This window comes from Phocoena sinus, chromosome 15, assembly GCF_008692025.1.
Source record: "Phocoena sinus isolate mPhoSin1 chromosome 15, mPhoSin1.pri, whole genome shotgun sequence".
NCBI lineage: Eukaryota > Metazoa > Chordata > Mammalia > Artiodactyla > Phocoenidae > Phocoena > Phocoena sinus.
Window position 1 is genome coordinate 30,319,779 of NC_045777.1, and position 17,878 is coordinate 30,337,656.

A 17,878-nucleotide genomic window follows, 5' to 3' on the forward strand; every position below is an offset into this window, starting at 1 on the left:
GGGCGGAGAGCCGGGCTGGGGCTGGGCGCACGTCGAGGGCTTTGGCCGACGCGGCAGAGCACAGCCGCCCCACCGGTTTTGGGCCCAGGATCCAGGCGTCTGGACACAGGTCAAGCTGTCGGCAGGGCAGAGGTGAGTTCTGGGCGGGGGACCGCTGGGCTCCCAGAGAGGAGAAAACGCCAAGGTTTGCGGTCTCATCGCGGGCTGGTGGCTGAGACCCCACCACAAACTTCCTGACCCAGGGGGACAGGACTGGGGCAGATCTGCAAGCCCCTCTCTCCAGCAGGGCTGTGGGTTCAGTAAGGCAATTGGGGTAGCGACGGAGGGCTACATCCGGGCTTTGGGACCCCACACTCGCCCTGTGGAGGGTGGGGATCTGGGGGAAGGGAGGGGGGCTCGAGGGACTTCCATGTCTGGGTGTCTGTGGGGCTGGGGGCTGCTCTAGGGAGCCAGTTTGTGGAGGACACGGTGCTTAGGCCAGAGGTGGAGACCCGGGGGTTGAGTGTGTGTGTATTTGGGGACGCCTGCAGGGGGAGTTCCCAGGGCCTGTGGTTCAGAAAGTTCAAGAGTGGCTGGGTGGCACAGTGCCAGACTGTGGGCTGGCCTCATGAACAGGGACCTCTGGTTTCTCTCTGTGAGGCCAGCTTGGGAATCCAGGTGGGGTGGGGTCAGGGCTCCCTGTGGGATCCCAGTGGAGCCAGGCTGTAAAGTTAGCTTGTGTAGGGGAGAGAAACTGACAGGGAGGGTGCTCTAAAATGTGGACTCCCTGGGAGAGTGAAGGCAGCCCTGGATCCCCAGAAGGTAAGAGAGGTGATGAGGGACAGTGGGCAGAGGGTGGGAGGGGCTTCAGGCCCTAGGCTGTGTGGGACAGAGGTTGTTTGTGAACTGGCTGCTCCCTTGATGAGGACCCATGGGGGCAGGGCAGGATGTATAGAAAGAAAAGGTGAGGACAGGGAGGGGACTTGGGAGGCCATTTCTATCACTCCCTGCCTCAGGCCAGGAGAAGGCAGCTTCCTTACCCCACAACCTCCCACTGGTCCCTCTCCTTGAGGGTGCCTCTCCAGAGACAGACTGGGGCAGCCCTTCGGGTGCCATTTCTGATCTGTTCCTTGGGCCCTGATTGGCTCAGTCTCTGGCTTGGGAGAAATGCCTGTGGCCTCTCTTTGCCTGCTGACTGGCAGGATGCTGAGAGAGCAGTGGATGGGAGAGGCAGGGTCCCGGTAAAAGGAGGCCTGCAGGGGTAGGGAGGTGAAAGTCCTAGGCTTTTGTGAGTCTGGGGGACACTGTGGGATGGGAGTCACCAGTTTCAAGTCCCTACTCGGCCACACTCTGTCCTAGTCCCCAGTCATGCCTATTGGGTAGAAGCCAGGGCCAGGGGTCAGGGTACAGCTGAAGATGAGAGGTCAATATGAGGCCAAGAGCTAGGGGTCAGTCCATGGGCAAGGTTAAGGGACAGACCATAGGCAGGGTTAAGGGTCTATCTGTGGGTAGGGTAGGGGTCAGGCTGGGGCCAGGGTTTAGCCTGCCCTTGTAGCCAGGAAATGAAGTTATTCTCTCTGTATATCAAACTGCCCCACCCAATTCTCAAACCCATAAGCATCACCAGTCTGAAATTAGTGGGCCCCTGGGGCAGGGATCTACTTCTCCCCACTTCCAGCTGCAGGCCCCGCCCAGATATAGCTTTTGTAGCTGAGGTTGTCCTGAGTCCCATGATCAGCATTCTCCTTACATGTTTCTGGTATGTGGGTGTGTATGCATGGTGGGGGATGTCCCAAAGAAATATGGGGTATGTGTGTGTGCTTGTGTGGCTGCCACCCTCGTGTACCTCCACCTCTCAGAGAATCAGCAGGATCCTCCTTCTTTAACACAAATTGATTCAGGGCCTCCCTCCCTCCCTAAAGAACTCAGAATGACTAGAATAAAAGTCTCAATAAGACCAAAGACTTCTGACAAGAGAAAATTTAGAATCTACATCACGAAGGGAAAGAACACTGCTCACATCTGTCGAACTTCCTGCCTTTTTATCAGCCACCTTCCTTTCTTGGACTTGATCCTCACAAGCCCCCTGCATGATCCATTTTACAGGAAAGGGCACTGAGGCACAGAGAGGCAACGTGATGCACTCCAGCCAGATGCCATAACAGGCCCTTGTCAGCCCTGAGTGTAGGGGCATTCCGTGTCACATGCTCAAAGATGGGAGATAACTGGACCAGGTTCACAGAGCTGGGGAGATTATAGACACATTGGTTTGGACATGGAATCAGCTTAGAGTGACAACTCTTGAGTCTTTTTTTCTTGGTGGTTCTAGATTGTTTCTGCTCCAAATACAATATCCTTGGTTCAGAAAATCCATTCAGCAAAGCATTTCTCCAGCACTTAGCTGCAGAACCTGGCAGGAAGAAATGTCAATAAGTTTTTGCTGATGAATCAAAACAATGTATAAATAGGGCTGCCATATTCTCTCTTGTGGGCTTGATCTAGTAGTATGTTGGTAGATGTTTTTCAGTCAGCTCCCCAAGAGGGAGAAAAACCTAATTTGCAGTTTACCAACTTCTATGGTAGAAACACCATGGCTGATTTCAAGCTATCAATGTGATGTCAATAAATGCAGAATTGAGAAGAGATGCACAGAATCAGTTCTTGGGAGCTGGTAGGATCCACGTCCAGCACGACACTCCATCACCCTGAACTGGGCACCTGTCCCTGGTTCTCAAGGCCCATACCCACCCCCACCATTTACTTTCCTTTTTCTCAGCATCATCCAGCTACTGTACAAGTGCCCACGATCAGCCCCTGTATTTCCCCTGATTCTAATTCCTGGACATCCACCTGTGCACCTCCAGTGACAGCAGGACTGCATGCGTCTGGAAATCTCCATGGTGCTGGCCATGGGGGAATATCCTGGATGTGTCTCAGTGTCTGTCCATGCTGGGGCTGGGTTGTGTGAATTCTGTGTGAGCAAGGGTGTGTGCACATGTGTGTAGGGGTGTGACAGTGCCCAGCTCTGTGTCCGTGTGTTCTGTTAGCAAAACTTCCTGATCTGGCCACTGGCTACAGAGGGGGAGTGGGCTCTGGGCTGTCCCCACCCTTGTTTAGGCTCACTGCTGAGGACAGTAGCATTGGTGATCTGAAGACTGGGCCAGGATACATTGAGAAGCACTTCTCAAACCTTAGGGTGCTCCCAACCACCTGGGATCTTGTGAAAAAGCAAGCACTAACTGAGCAGGTCCAGGGCGGAGCCTGAGGGCCTGCACATCTAACAAGCTCCCAGGGGACCCAGTGCTGCTGTCCTGATACCACGCTTTGAGTAACAAAGCTGTCAATGACCTGGAGGACGAGGCCTCTAGCTTGGCCCTCAGAACTTCACAGACACAAGCTCAGGTTCCTCCCACCTTAGAAGAGAAAATAAAAACCTGTCCTCCCCTCCTCAAGCATTATGTTCCTCCAGGTGCTAGCTGGAGGAGTGCTAGCTAGCTCTCTTCTCTCACTGTCTGCTCCCTCCTCGCCTACCTGACTCCCGCCTCATCTCCATCATTCCACTGAAATGCCATTAAAAACAGGTGTTTCCAGTCTCATCTAAAAATCTCTAAAGGCGTCTAGCTTCACAGCCTTCTCTTATCAAGATCTTCATGAAACCATAGCAGGCAACTCCGTTTCCCTGGCCAGCCAACCTTCCTCCAGTCAACCTTTATTCAGAGCTTCTCCTCCCTTCCCTTCCCCCACTCTACTCTCTGCCAAGCCTCCTGTGACAATGACTCCCAGACACGCATCTCCACCTCAGATTTCTCCCTGTCCTCTAGGTCATATGTCATCTGACTCCTCAGTCTGTTCTCTCAGCAGTTTCAAGACTGCACCCAGAACACTGCCCCTTCCCCCTGCCAGCCTGCCCTGCTCCAGTATTCTCCATTTCACCATCCATCTCCTAGCTTGGATCAGGCAGTGTCATCCTTGACACCTTCTTCTTCCTAACCTCCCATGTCCAATCCAGCCATCTTCCATCAGGCTTGTTGATTTTAACCTCTAACGTAAATGTCTACACTTCTGTCTCAAGACACACAGCCACCACCATCATCTGTTGCCTGGAGCACTTATTGGCTCCTGTTTTCATGTCGTCCCACTGCAATCTACACTTCCCATGCAGCCAGAGGGGCTTTTTAAAACACAGATTTAGTCATGCCCCTGCCTTCACTCTGCCACTTGAAACCTTTCAAGATTTGCTGTTGCCTTTCATGTAAAACCAGATCTAAAATTGGGTCCACCAGGGTCTGCCTGCAGGGTGAGCCTAGCCCAACCCCTCTCTCCAGCCTTGCCATGCTCCCCTTTCTGCCCTGCTTCACAGTATCCTTCACAGCATTGTTTGTAATCTCAGATTCACTTACATGATTATATGATTATGAATGGCTTCCCCACCAGGCTGTGGGCCCCCAGGACAGGGACAGTGTCTCTCTGGGTCACTGATGTCCCATAGCATCTGGCAGAGAGTGGGCACCTGAAAACACTTAGGAGCATCCTGGTTCCAACAAAGCAACTGTTAAAAAGACATTTTTGAGGGAATTCCCTGGCAGTCCAGTGACTGGGTTTCCTCACTTCCACTGCAGGGGGCCAGGGTTCAATCCCTGCTCAGGGAAGTAAAATCCTGCAAGCCACGCAGTGTGGCCCAAAGAAAAACCCGACATTTTTGAGACAAGCTGGGATGGAGGATTGAGCATTGGATGAAATTAAGGAATTACTGTTGATTTTGTTAGACATGATAGTGGTGTTGTGGCAATGTCTTTTAAAAAATCTCTGTTAGAGAGACATTAAATAATTTATAGGTCAAGCAACATGCCTGGGATTTGCTTCAAAGGACTCCAGCCAAGAGTAAATAAATAAAAACAATTATTCAGTAAGGGAACAAAGGAACAAATAAATGCCATTCTGCTTGTCTGTTCCTGTTCACAGCCACAGGGCCTACAAAGATGCTGGCTGTCCCGGAGATGGGCCTGCAGGGGCTGTACAGCGGTAAGACCCACCCCATCACCTCTGCCCGGGGCCCACTGCCCCCCTCACCCTGGCACTCAGACCCACCCCTAGTCTGTCCACGTGCCTTGCCCAGCAGAGGCTCCTGAGCACCATTCTGTGAGTGTGTGTGCGCAAGGAGGGTCAGTGTAACAGGACTACGCATGTGAGTGTGTGTGTGTGTCTGCGTGTCTGCCTATGGGCAGGTCTCTGGGCACAGGGTGTGTATGTCTGCACAGAACTCCGTGTGCATGCGCATCTGCCTTTGGCCTGGTCTGGGCGCAGGCTCTGGGTTCTGTGCAGGGGTAGGAGGCCAGGAGGCAGGACGGACACGCCTCAGGAAGTCCACTCACAAAGACCTGGTGGGCTGGGGCTTCCTTCCTGACTCCCTTCCCAGGCTCAAACCACAGCAACTCGGCCCCTCAAGCTGGAGCTGGTGACAGGACCCAAGCCTGCCCTGGCCACCTGAGAAAAAGGGGCTCTGGGAGTGTGACCACCATGTCCTTGCCCCTCCAGCACTGCAAGACAGATGCCAGCCCTGTCCAGGCACTTCCCAGAATCATGCCCGGCCCCTCACATATATTCCAAGGGTACCCCAAGGTCGGGGAGGGCTGGGACTTGCCAGGGCCACAGAGCTGTGGCTGAGCGAGTACACAGGCCCCAGCCCTGGCTCAGCCTAAAGCCAGACATTGATTTGCCAATGTGTCTTCATACCAGACCCCATCAATCTCCCTGGCCAGCGCCCCCGTCCCCACACACAGATCTCAGGGCAGCCCCAGTGCCCCTCCCAGGGGCCTTAGCAAAGTTCAGTGTGGTGGTGATAAGCCACCAGCCCACACCAGCAAAGCAGGCCCTCCTGCCCCCTGAGCTGCCAGAGCCTCCAAACCAGGCTTTGGGCTGCCTTCTGGGGCTGCACTGCTTCCTCCCACCAAAGGTCCAGCTCAGTCCTGGGCCTGTGAGAGGGTCTTAAGGGGGCCTCCTGCCCCCAAACGCTGGCTCCAGGTCTATGTGTGTCATGGGGGAGGGGAGGCTTGGAATCTGACTTCCTAGTGTGGTGGACACCTCTTGGCTCAGGGCTGGGCTGGGGGAGGTGTTGCCCCAGTCAGCCAGCTGGGCCTGTCCATGGCCCTTGTGGGGCAGAGGGAGAGGGGGAGGCAACTCCCTCGGGTCCTGATTAGAACCATGTGGCTGCACTTTAGTGGGGAGAGGAGTGCCTCCACTCCCACTCAGTTAGGTCTGTAGTCCCCAACCTTTTCTGGTTTCTCCACCCTCACCCCAGGAGCTCACCTGCCCCATCTCTCCTGCCCTTCTATCTCTGGACTCAGTCTTCCCCACCCCCACAATGCTTCTCTGTCTCTCCCCTTCCCTGCTGTGTCTGAGGAGTGCTGGGGGAGACAGTGAGTCCCTAGGTGAAGTATGTCACCCTTCAGGAATAGGTCGCCTCTAACTGATAACAGACCCTGAGCCCAGCTATCCCCGACCCCGACCTCAGTCCCATCCTTCCTACCCTCCCTCCCTCATCCCCTTTCCCCAGCAGGGTACCCCTCACCTTGGCCCAGCAATGACTGATGGAGAATCCCCCAGGCTTGGGCCCCAGCCACCACCCCCTTACCCTGATTGTGCCAGAGTGATTTGCCCTCTCTTTGCAGGCTCCAGCCCAGAGCGGTCTCCAGTGCCCAGCCCACCCGGCTCCCCAAGGACCCAAGAAAGCTGTGGCATTGCCCCCCTCACACCTTCACAGTCTCCAGTAAGCCCAGAGCAGGGATTGGGGTGGTGGGTGGCCTGGTTAGTGGGGAAGGTCACACTGGTGTCTGGAAGAGCCCTGGCAGGTCTGGGCTGGGGATGCCATCATGCTTCCTGCCCCTACACACTCCACTCATGTTCCCCCTAATGGGTTAGCCTTAGGTGACCTTGGACTGTAGGGGCAACAATTCTACTGAGGTGATCTCTCTCCAGGATAACATCTAGGGACCATTGCACGTAACCTGCCTGGGGCAGGTGTACTTCTGAGCAAGTAGTTTTGTGTGTTCTCAGAGCACTGGGCCTCCGAGACTTGCTTCCCCTCCTGTCAACCACAGCCACCTTAATACAAGGTATATCTAGGGAAGAGGAGACATGTTGCTAAAAAATAGTTTGGGGCTAGCTTGAAGTATCCAGGACATAACCACCACCCCCAAGCTCCCTAGGTCACCCCACGTGGGGTGGCCTCACCCTAGTGATTCAGCCTGGGGACCCCCTTTTTCTCAGGGAGCCCAGGCCTGGCCTGGGAGGAGTCAGGGACCACTCTTGGGCATGTGCATGGGGCCTCTCTTCTCTGTCACAAAACTGGATAGAGTCTGGCTGTGTCACTGTGGCCACAAAGAGCAAGAGGGTCAAATATACGCAGGTCCATGTGCTATGAAGCTGCTCAGAGCAGCAAAATTGCCCCCAGCTGGGCCCAGGCTGTGACATGGTGTGAGATGGGGGTGGGGCAAAGGCAGTCCAGGCAGAAGGTGGGCAGAGAACCAGAAGCAGGGAAGCAGGAGCTCAAGCCCAAAACTTCATGGGGCTACCTGAGAGGCCTTGGGCTTTCTGAACAGTTGGCATCTCAAGAGCTTACCTTGGAGCTTAGGAGAGGAAGGAAGCCAGGCAGGCAGGTAGGTGGGGTTGGGCCAGGGCCGGTCTGGACCACAGCCAGGGGTTGGGAGGGCTCCCACATACACTCAGCCTGGCCATCTGGCTGCTCCCTGACTAGGTCTTGCACTTGCAGAAGCCTGAGGCCCGAGCCCCCCAGCAGGCCCCCTTCTCCGTGGTAGTGGCCATCGACTTCGGCACCACATCCAGTGGCTATGCCTTCAGCTTTGCCAGTGACCCTGAGGCCATCCACATGATGAGGTGAGGGTGGCTGGGCTGGGAGATTGGTGTGGGGTGCGGGGGGAATCCTACACCCTGGGAGAGACCTGGTCCCAGAAGTACTGTCACTAAGGAGATATGGGGTCTCCTCAGAGTGCCTTCCACCCCTAGTCTGGGCTCCTCACTGGGGCAAAAGTTTGGAGGATGGGTGCTAGGCCTGGGCCCTCAGCCCCAATTGGGGCAGCACTCTGACCTCTGCAGGAAATATTGGGCTTTGTTTTTTATTTTAAATTTTTTATTGCGAGATAACAAACATACAGCAAAATACACAGATCTTTTTCTGGGCTGGTCACAAACACATACACAAATACATATGCACAAATACATATGCAAAAACCAAATAAATATGTGGTTTTAAAATAAAAGTGGTATATCATACAACTTGCTTTATTTTAAGCTTTCAACACTATTTTCTAGATGTTTCATGTGAATACAGAGAGCCACAATTTTGTTTTAATGGTTGCATAGTATTCCACAGTACAGATGTGTCATAATTTATCCATTCTTCTGTTGATAGTTTTGAGGCTATTTTTCCTTCTAATTTTTCACTATTACAAAAAGTGTTGCAATGAATATTCTTCCTTGAAAACTTGTGCTGGAATTTCTATGTAGTAGAATCCTAGAGGCAGATTCCTAGGTTCGGCTCAAATGAAATACAAGGAAATGAACGATCAGAGGGTTAACTGAGTTGACAAGTCACACAGTTGTCATGAAAGAGCTGTTTGAAAAATCCATTCTGATGGATTTTGTTTTGTTTGAATGAAACATTTGTTTGACACTCCTTCAGGCCTCAAGACCCTGATCCTTTGAATATATCTTAGTGGGGCTGTAGCCTATAGGGGGAAGACCCCTATAGAAGACCCCAAAGCTCCCAACTCAGCCTGGGGTGGGGGATCAGGGGGCTTCACCAGGGCCTGGGAGGCTGGATGGAAGCATGGGTGGAGAGGCAGGCAAAGGGTCACTGCCCCAAAGATACAGGGGACCTAACCTACATGAGCGTGGACTGTCCTTCCCCTTTCTCTGCTCCCTCCACATCCACATGAGGCCACAAAGACTCTGGGCCCTTAGAGCTCTCTAAGAGCTGCAGGGCATCCCAACTTGTCAGCACGCACAGCCAAGGCCATGCTGGGCCCCTTGCTGGGGCTGAGGACACATGAAGGGACACTGGAGATAACAATCACAGGAAGTAACTGGAGGCATCTTGGCCTCCTCCCAAGTCCTTCCCACCCCCACTAGCCACTAATCCCCGTCACTTCTATCTCTAATATCTCTGTAATACCCGCCTACTTCTCTCCACCACTACCACCCCAAAGTTCAGCCCCACCCTCTCTCACTTGAATGGTTGCAATATCCTCCTCCCTGGTTTTCCTTCTCCATCCTCCCTCCCCTCCACTCTGTTGCTACATGGGAACCAGTGACCTTTCTAAAGGCAAATGTGGTCATGCCTCTTCACTCCCCTACCTAATACCCACCAAGACAGAATTCTGATATGGCATTTGATACTCCTTAGTTGATCTTAAGATTCCTGTATTTTCTCCTGCTTTGAGCCAACTTATAGCTAGTTCTCCCTGGTCTTTCACACCTCTAAGCTTTTGCACATGCTCTTCCTTCTGCCTGGATTCCCAGTTATTTCCCCAAAAGGCTGCACTGGTGAGCTTGGCCTAGAGGAGTCAGGGCATCAGACAATGCAGAGGAAGGGGAGGAAGGATTTGCCAGGCTAATGAACTGGGCAGTGAGTTCTGGGTGGAGGTCCAGATGGTGCCTGCACATAGGGAAGTTTGGAGTCTCAGGTTTTGGGGGCCTGCTGGAGGTGCAGTCAGCTGGGGTGTAGCTACTGATGTGGGCCAGATAGGAGTGAACATGAATACCTTGAAAGAGCTTAGCTGTGGAAGATGGCCTAGACATATCAGAAGGCCAGACAAGGCAGATGGTTTGCTGCTGCTGCTTGTTAAAAAGACAGGGAGGTGGGCTTCCCTAGTGGTGCAGTGGTTGAGAGTCTGCCTGCTGATGCAGTGGATGCGGGTTCATGCCCCGGTCCGGGAAGATCCCACATGCCGCAGACCGGCTAGGCCTGTACGCCATGGCCGCTGAGCCTGGGCGTCCAGAGCCTGTGCTCCGCAACGGGAGAGGCCACAACAGTGAAAGGCCCGCATACCACAAAAAAAAAAAAAAAAAAAAAAAAGGGAGGTGAGGTCCAATGGTATACTTCATGGAAGGGATCAGGAGCTGAGGATGTCGGATGGGACCCATGGCCCCATGGATAGAGAGGATCCCATGAGCAACGTTTATGGAGATTTAAGTGGATGCCAAGCACCATATTCACAAGAACCCTAAAAGGTAGGTATTATTATCATTCCCATTTTACATATGGAAAGACTGAGGCTTGGGGAAGCCAAGTGAGCTGCCCAAAGTCACACAGCTGGTTCCAGAGCCAGCACCCAACCCCACAAAGGGAGGATTACTGCTGACCACACTGACAGCTATCTACCTCCACAGGAAATGGGAGGGCGGGGACCCAGGTGTGGCCCACCAGAAGACCCCCACCTGCCTGCTGCTGACCCCAGAGGGTGCCTTTCACAGTTTTGGCTATACAGCCCGTGATTACTACCACGATCTGGACCCTGAGGAGGCTCGTGACTGGCTCTACTTTGAGAAGTTCAAGATGAAGATCCACAGTGCCACTGTGAGTCACATTCTGGCTCAGGGCCCAGCTCCAGCCAGGAAGGCAGGGCTAGGAGGGAAAACGGGGAGGGAGGCCTCATGGAGGGTAGGTAAAGCTAAAAGGTGAGGAGGGGACTGGTGGAGGAGTAGCTAAGGAGGCGGAACTTGAATGTAAGGGATGGAGGCATGACCAAGGGGTGAAGATAGGGTAAAGAGAGGGGCTGGGGAGAGAACTAATGTGAGATTAGAGCCAGAGTGGGACAGTGCCAAAGAGGAGGAGCACCAGGAAATGGGGTGAGTATAAGAGGTTGTCAGGAAATGGAGGCAGAGCTACGGCCTCCTGCAGAGTCACCTTGTGTCCCTGCCAGGATCTCACCTTGAAGACCCAGCTAGAAGCGGTAAATGGAAAGAAAATGCCTGCCCTGGAGGTGTTCGCCCATGCCTTGTGCTTCTTCAAGGAGCATGCCCTTCAGGTGCACTGTGACCCCATCCCTGCCTACTGGGTTGGAGGGCCCCCAGGTCCATCCTTTCCCCTCAGCCCATCCCCTGTCCATCCAATGGGTAGCCACTGTCAGAAGACAGAGGTCATCTTCTCCAGTCCCCTGCCTTTCTATCTGGTAGAGCCTGCATCAACCCTACAGGTGTTGGGGAGGTGGTGGTGGTGGGGAAGTGGGTGTTAGGATTCCAAGTTAGCTGGGTAGTTCCTCCTGAGGCCTGATTAGTTCCTCCAGCTCCCATAGAGGCTAAAGACACTCCCGGCAAACCAAGCCAGCCATTCCCCTCACTGCCCCCTCCTGCTCCAGGAGCTGAGGGACCAGTGCCCATCGCTGCCAGAGAAGGACACTGTGCGCTGGGTGTTGACAGTGCCGGCCATCTGGAAACAGCCAGCTAAGCAGTTCATGCGAGAGGCTGCCTACTTGGTGAGAATGTGCACTCAGAGCCATGGACATTGGTCGGGAGGGCCCCGGGCAGGGCCCATACCCTCATTCACCCACCACCCTTGGGACCACAGAGCCACTGTGTAAAGACTGCCAGCCCCACCCTGCTGGCCATTTTGGAGGGCTGTTGCCACCAGGAAAGGGGGTGGGCCTGCACGACCAGAGAGCAGAGGGACAAAAGACACAGCCCAGGCCAGCTTAAACAGTGTCTTAGGGCAGGTTTCCTAGAAGCAGAGCCCAAGATGGGGATTCTTGTGCATGTGGTCTATTGCAAGGACTCTCAGGAGAAAGGGGAGTGAGAAAAGCAGGACAGGAGAAAGAGTTGAGCAAGGATGTGGTCTCAGCTGGAGTCTAGCCTCAGCCTGATCCCATGGAGAGCTCTAGAGGGAGAATGTACTGTGGTGTTGGCCACGGGGAGGCGGGGGGGGGGGGGGCTTTTTGTCCATCCTTATCAGTCTGTCATTGGTTACTGGGGGAGTTGGGGAAAGCCCCTCCAAGTGAGGTGGTTCCCATTCAGCTGAGGGCAGTTCTTCAGAGAAGGGGCAGCGGTGAGCCAATAGCAGCCAACACTCACAGTAGCTGGGCAGGACACCAAGAACACCCACTTCAGCCAGCATCAGTATTTTCACCACAGCCCCAACCACTGAGCAGGGGAAATAGGACTATGAAACTATGAAGGGAGGCGATTTTGGCCAATGTTTGCTGGTCTTCCTACCGTAAGAGGTGCCCAAAGGTCTGGAGAAAGGGGGACGGCTCAGGCACCTCCCTCTCAAGTGGAAATGGGGAGGTTGGAGGGGGGCTCATTGTTTGATCCCGCCTGTGAACCTGAGGCCTTGGTGGACACCCTAGGATCCCCAAAAGGGATCTCAGGAATTCCAGTACATCTTCCCATGGAAGATACCAGGACCCCCAACGCCCCACAAACACAACTTTGGGCCAGGCACGCCACAGCTGTCAAATCCGCAGGTGCCTACACTTGTCTCTAGAAGGAGCTAACCCTGAGGCCAGTGGGCATCCCCCTGCAGAGACCAGGATGAAAGCATGGCTGTGCCCAGCCAGAACAAACACCTATACCAGTGGCCCCCTGCTGGTTTACCCACCCTGCTTCCTCCCACACTGTTCCCTGTCAGCTGAGAACAGGCTGGAGTCTCAATACCCACCCATCCCCATCCCCCACCTGGTCAGACTGCCTTGCCTTGGCGCCTGAAATTTCAGTTAAAGTTTCTTTCCTCCTATATCAGATTCCCTGAGAACAAAGTTCTCCTAAGAGTGGGGAGGCCCATAGCCACTGTCTATCACCAGTGGAGAAAGAGGGTTCAGTAAGCCAAAAGGGGCCCCCCCCACCCCTCTGACTGATGGTCTAGCCATTATACCCACTCTCCCCAATACACTGTGTTGGAGTCTCCACTAACCCCCTCAGCCAGTGCTTAGCTGGCCAACCCAGCATCTGTGAAGGGGACCTTGCTGCAGCCCAGGGACACCTTGGGCAGCCTGGAGGCAGATCCCAGGTGCTCTAGGTTTTCACTCAGTCTAGGGTCTCTTCCTGCTGGGCAACACCATGGCATCCTTGGCCATGGCCATGCCCCTCCCCAGCCTGGTCACAGGGTGGCTGTGAGAGAGCTCCAAATTTGTGCAGCATGGAGGGGCCTGAGAAGCTTAGCATGGGTGGGGTATAATCCAGAGGAGACTGGAGCCCCACAGGCCCCCGGTTGCCTGCCCTGAGGTGCCATTTCAGTGTGATGTTTGGCCCATGATGCTCCCCAACCCTGCTAACCACCCAACCTCAGGCCGGACTGGTGTCAAGAGAGGATGCAGAGCAATTACTCATCGCCCTGGAGCCTGAGGCCGCCTCTGTCTACTGCCGCAAGCTGCGTCTGCACCAGCTCGTGGACCTGAGCAGCCGAGCTCCAGGCAGTGGGCGCCTGGGCGAGCGCCGCTCCATTGATTCCAGCTTCCGTCAGGGTGAGCCACCCCCAGGGATACTGCCCAGTGGTGGCCTTGGAGGCAGGCGCTGAAGATTACACCTTGCCCTAGAGTAGCACTGTCAGAGGACGGTAGGACTCAGCCCAGCCCTGAATCTGAGAGTGGGAGAGTGATGCCTACCCTGGGGAGAGGTGCTTGGGTACAAGGGTACTCTGAGCTGAAGGTGGAGGTCTTCAGGAGCTGCCCCTTAAACAGCCACTGAATCAGTTTTCCCTCCCCTCCTGGCACATCAGCTGTCCTCCCCCTCCCCCATCAGCCCCAAGCTCCTGCTGCCAGGACCAGGAACTGGGACAGCTATGGTCAACCTTCATCATCCCCTCAGATGCCATCTCCCATGACAGGGAGAGGTCCCAGGACCTCCCCCCATCCCATCCCCAGCTCCTTCAGACCTTCTTAATTCTGATTTTGCCATGGCCTGAGCCCTTCTGGATTAAGGGAAGGTCCTGCAGCCAGAAATACTCCCCCTTAGCTGTTGGTTACAGTACCTAAGATTACCCCATCCAGTTTCTCTGGACTCTTTGGGGTTCAGCATTGCCCTCTCCCAGTTAGGAGTGGAGCAGGAGTTTCAGGAGCACTCGCTGCTCCAGATGCTCATGGAGGGTGTTGGTGGAAGGACGTGGGGCATTGAGCGTGGTAGCTGAGACACCCCTTCTAACCTCACTGTCCTGCTGTCCCTCAACACACAGCCCGAGAGCAGCTTCGAAGGTCCCGCCACAGCCGCACGTTCCTGGTGGAATCGGGTGTCGGAGAACTGTGGGCTGAGATGCAAGCAGGTGGGGGAGGGAAGATGGAGGGATATTCCTTGGGCCCTGTGGGGCACCGTATACTGAAGGTGGGGGGAACATTCCCGAAGTCAGCTCTAGCCCCTAGGAACCCTGCCCCTTCCAACTCTTTCAGCTGTACCTAACCTGGTAGTTCCCCTCAGTCACCTGCACTCCCACCGCCACTCACAGCCATGCCCCTAACCCCCACTCCCCTGGGGGATTCTCTGCAGATGGAGTTGCAGAATCCTGGGACCATTTTCCCCCACACCTTGTGCTCCTACCTGGTGACCCTCAAGCACCTGAAGCCCCTTTCAACCCTAACCCCCATGGCCCCGCAGACAGGGCTCAGGACCTGGGGCAGGGCTGGAGGCTGGGTGAGTCTGCAGAGGGCACAGAGCTGAAGGTGCCACGGGTGTGTGCTCACGCTCGCCCCCGTAGGAGACCGCTACGTGGTGGCAGACTGCGGGGGAGGCACGGTGGACCTTACCGTGCACCAGTTGGAGCAGCCCCATGGCACCCTCAAGGAGCTCTACAAGGCATCTGGTGAGTAGCCAGGCAGCGCCCTTGGTACCCAGACCGCCCTGGCCCCGCCAACGCCCCCTGGCGGCGGAGTCGGCACTGACGCCCCACTTCCTCCCCTGCCCTACCCAAGGTGGCCCCTGTGGCGCGGTGGGCGTGGACCTGGCCTTCGAGCAGCTGTTGGGCCGCATCTTCGGCGAAGACTTCATCGCCACTTTCAAAAGGCAACGCCCAGCAGCCTGGGTGGATCTGACTATAGCCTTCGAGGCCCGCAAACGCACCGCAGGCCCACACCGTGCGGGGGCGCTCAACATCTCGCTGCCCTTCTCGTTTATTGACTTCTACCGCAAGCAGCGAGGCCACAACGTGGAGACAGCCCTGCGCAGGAGCAGGTGGGCCGGGGGACCGCACCTACAGGGGAAGGTGTGGGCCCCAGGGGGGAGTAGGGGAGCCACCTTATCTGTCCCACGCACATATCATGCCAGCCCCGGTGGAGGCAGGGGGAGGGGCATGAGTACCCCAGCTGGAATCAGCAGCCCAAACTGGGGCGAGAATCTTGAGCCTGCGGAAAGGCCAACATCTACCTCTTCCCATTCCCTGCACACACACACACACACACATACATACATATACATATATATACATACATACATATATACAAGCCAATGGGTCTGGGTTCCTCTGCTCGAGGCAAAGGAAGGCTCCTCTCCTGGGACCTCATGCCTGGACCTGGAACAGACCTGCATCTAAAGCCCTGAAAGTACGCCTGGCACAACACATAATGTGCAGTCAGTCAGTGCCCAGGTACTTCGGCCTGGAATAGGGGTAGCGCCCAGGACCCTGACCCATGGGCCTGTGCCTCCTTCAACACCTACAGCGTGAACTTCGTGAAGTGGTCCTCACAGGGGATGCTCAGGATGTCTTGTGAGGCCATGAACGACCTTTTTCAGCCCACGGTCAGCGGGATCATCCAGCACATAGGTGAGCACCTGAGCCTGGGTCCTTCATTCACCTCAACATACACACCCAGATGGGGGAATATGTTACCCTGTTAGTGCCTGGAAACCTTCCCATATCCATACACTGGAATGAGACCCAGAATCATCTGGAATACCTGGAGGATGCAGTGTGGTGGGGATTAAGAGATAGGCGGGAAAATGTGCAGTCTTGCCAGGTTAAAGAACCTCTGGTGCCTGTTTCCCCAAATGGGGTGATAGTATTAGGTCCCCCAAACTGTTATCACAGGGATTTAAATGAGCTGAAGTATCTAGAGAGTGCAATGTCTTGCACGTAGTAGGCATTTAATATGTGTAAATGCAGACCCTTATCTAAAGCCCTCCAGTGTGGTGGGGAAGCAGAGCCCATAAAGATTGCCAGGGGCCCTCATGAAAGTGCCCAGTGTTTTTCTTTATGAGAACCAGGCTACCGTTTTATAGTGAAAAGACTAGTTTCTGGTTGCCCGAGGATACAGGCGGGCAGAGGAGAGGCACCAGTGGATGCGCACTGGTGGCCTCAGTGGCCCACTCCCCGTCCCTCCTCCTTACCCCCACCCTTCACTCCTGTACCGCAGAGGCGCTGCTGGCGCGCCCCGAAGTGCAGGGCGTGAAGCTGCTGTTCCTGGTGGGCGGCTTCGCAGAGTCGGCCGTGCTGCAGCACGCGGTGCAGGCAGCACTGGGTGCCCGCGGCCTCCGCGTGGTGGTTCCGCACGACGTGGGCCTCACCATCCTAAAGGGCGCGGTGCTCTTCGGGCAGGCTCCGGGCGTGGTTCGGGTGCGCCGCTCGCCGCTCACCTATGGCGTGGGCGTTCTCAACCGCTTTGTGGCTGGGCGCCACCCGCCCGACAAGCTGCTGGTTCGCGACGGCCGCCGCTGGTGCACCGACGTGTTCGAGCGCTTCGTGGCCGCCGAGCAGTCGGTGGCCCTGGGCGAGGAGGTGCTGCGCAGCTACTGCCCAGCGCGCCCAGGCCAGAGGCGCGTGCTCATCAACCTGTACTGCTGCGCCGCCGAGGACGCGCGCTTCATCACCGACCCAGGCGTGCGCAAGTGCGGCGCGCTCAGTCTAGAGCTCGAGCCCGCCGAGGGAGGCCCCCATGCCGCCGGCGCGCCCCCTAGCCGCCGTGAGATCCGCACTGCTATGCAGTTTGGCGACACCGAGATTAAGGTCACTGCCGTCGACGTCAGCACCAATCGCTCCGTGCGCGCCGCCATCGACTTTCTTTCCAATTGAGGGCGCAGTGCCAGCCCCGTAGGCCCCGCTGAACTCTCTTTTGGCCCAGGGCCTGGGGAGCGGGCTGAGGCGGACCAACCGGCCCCATTCCCCACCATCCTGCCCCGGGAGGTGAGGGGAGGTGAGGTCACAGGAGGATGGGTGGGGACATATCCAGAAACTCTGGCTTTAGGATTGGGCCCCGGTCCGCTGACTGGAAGGCTGAAGGGCCCTGCCAAGGACTGAGGTCAAGGAGACTTAAAAGAGGTTTGCAAGACGGCGTGCCCACAGGGAGCACATGATCCTGAAAGCAGAATGCACCGGAAGACTTGAGCCCTGGTCTGAACTGGGATCCGGGATGGGAGTGGGGGGGTGGGGGTGCAGCTGCAGGTGGGGCAGCAAGAGGAAGGAGGTTGTGCAGGGCCTGGGCCTGAAGGGCGGAGTGCACTGACTGACTGGCTCAGCCTGTTTAGGGAGCCAGACAGGACAAGGACTGGAAACTGACAGGAAAGGGACAGGGGTAGTAAGACCTTCCTGGGTGTGGTACTGACCACCCAAGTATGAATGTTAATTGTAGAAAGAGCAGTAGCGGACTATGAGAAGGGTACAGGGCGAGGCACTTATGAGGGGGATGTGGGGGCACATGTCGGGGGGGCCTTTCCTTTCTATCTGAGAAGGCCCCAGGGGCAGCCTATGAATGACGCACTTGCACTCCATCGAGCCACGGAGTGGGGGGAGGGTAGGGAGGACAGAGGAAGCACTGGTCACAGCTCTGCCATCAACTCAGTGTACCTGCCCTCCCATGATGTGCAACAGCTCCACCTGCCTGAGAACCCTAAGGTGACAATAAAGCATTTATGCTCAAGGTGAAGCTATAGCCTCCTGGTACCTCACAAGAGGGGACCCTAATAATGGAGT

At 55.7% G+C, this 17,878-nt stretch overlaps 1 protein-coding gene across 2 annotated transcripts; it reads left to right on the forward strand.

The window, feature by feature from the left end:
* On the forward strand, positions 1-17,829 carry HSPA12B (heat shock protein family A (Hsp70) member 12B). Of its 2 annotated transcripts, none has more exons than XM_032605405.1 (13): positions 1-132; positions 4,942-5,001; positions 6,648-6,745; positions 7,748-7,872; positions 10,387-10,573; positions 10,920-11,024; positions 11,355-11,471; positions 13,277-13,451; positions 14,159-14,245; positions 14,675-14,779; positions 14,889-15,147; positions 15,633-15,736; positions 16,326-17,829. In XM_032605405.1, exons 2-13 carry the CDS (start codon positions 4,959-4,961, stop codon positions 16,979-16,981), a joined length of 2,061 nt encoding a protein of 686 aa, XP_032461296.1. In that variant the 5' UTR covers positions 1-132; positions 4,942-4,958; the 3' UTR covers positions 16,982-17,829. The 2 variants fall into 2 exon arrangements, with proteins under 2 accessions (XP_032461296.1, XP_032461295.1); XM_032605404.1 differs by having other exon boundaries at positions 9-132; positions 7,733-7,872; positions 16,326-17,825.
* Positions 17,830-17,878: the final 49 nt, after the last annotated feature.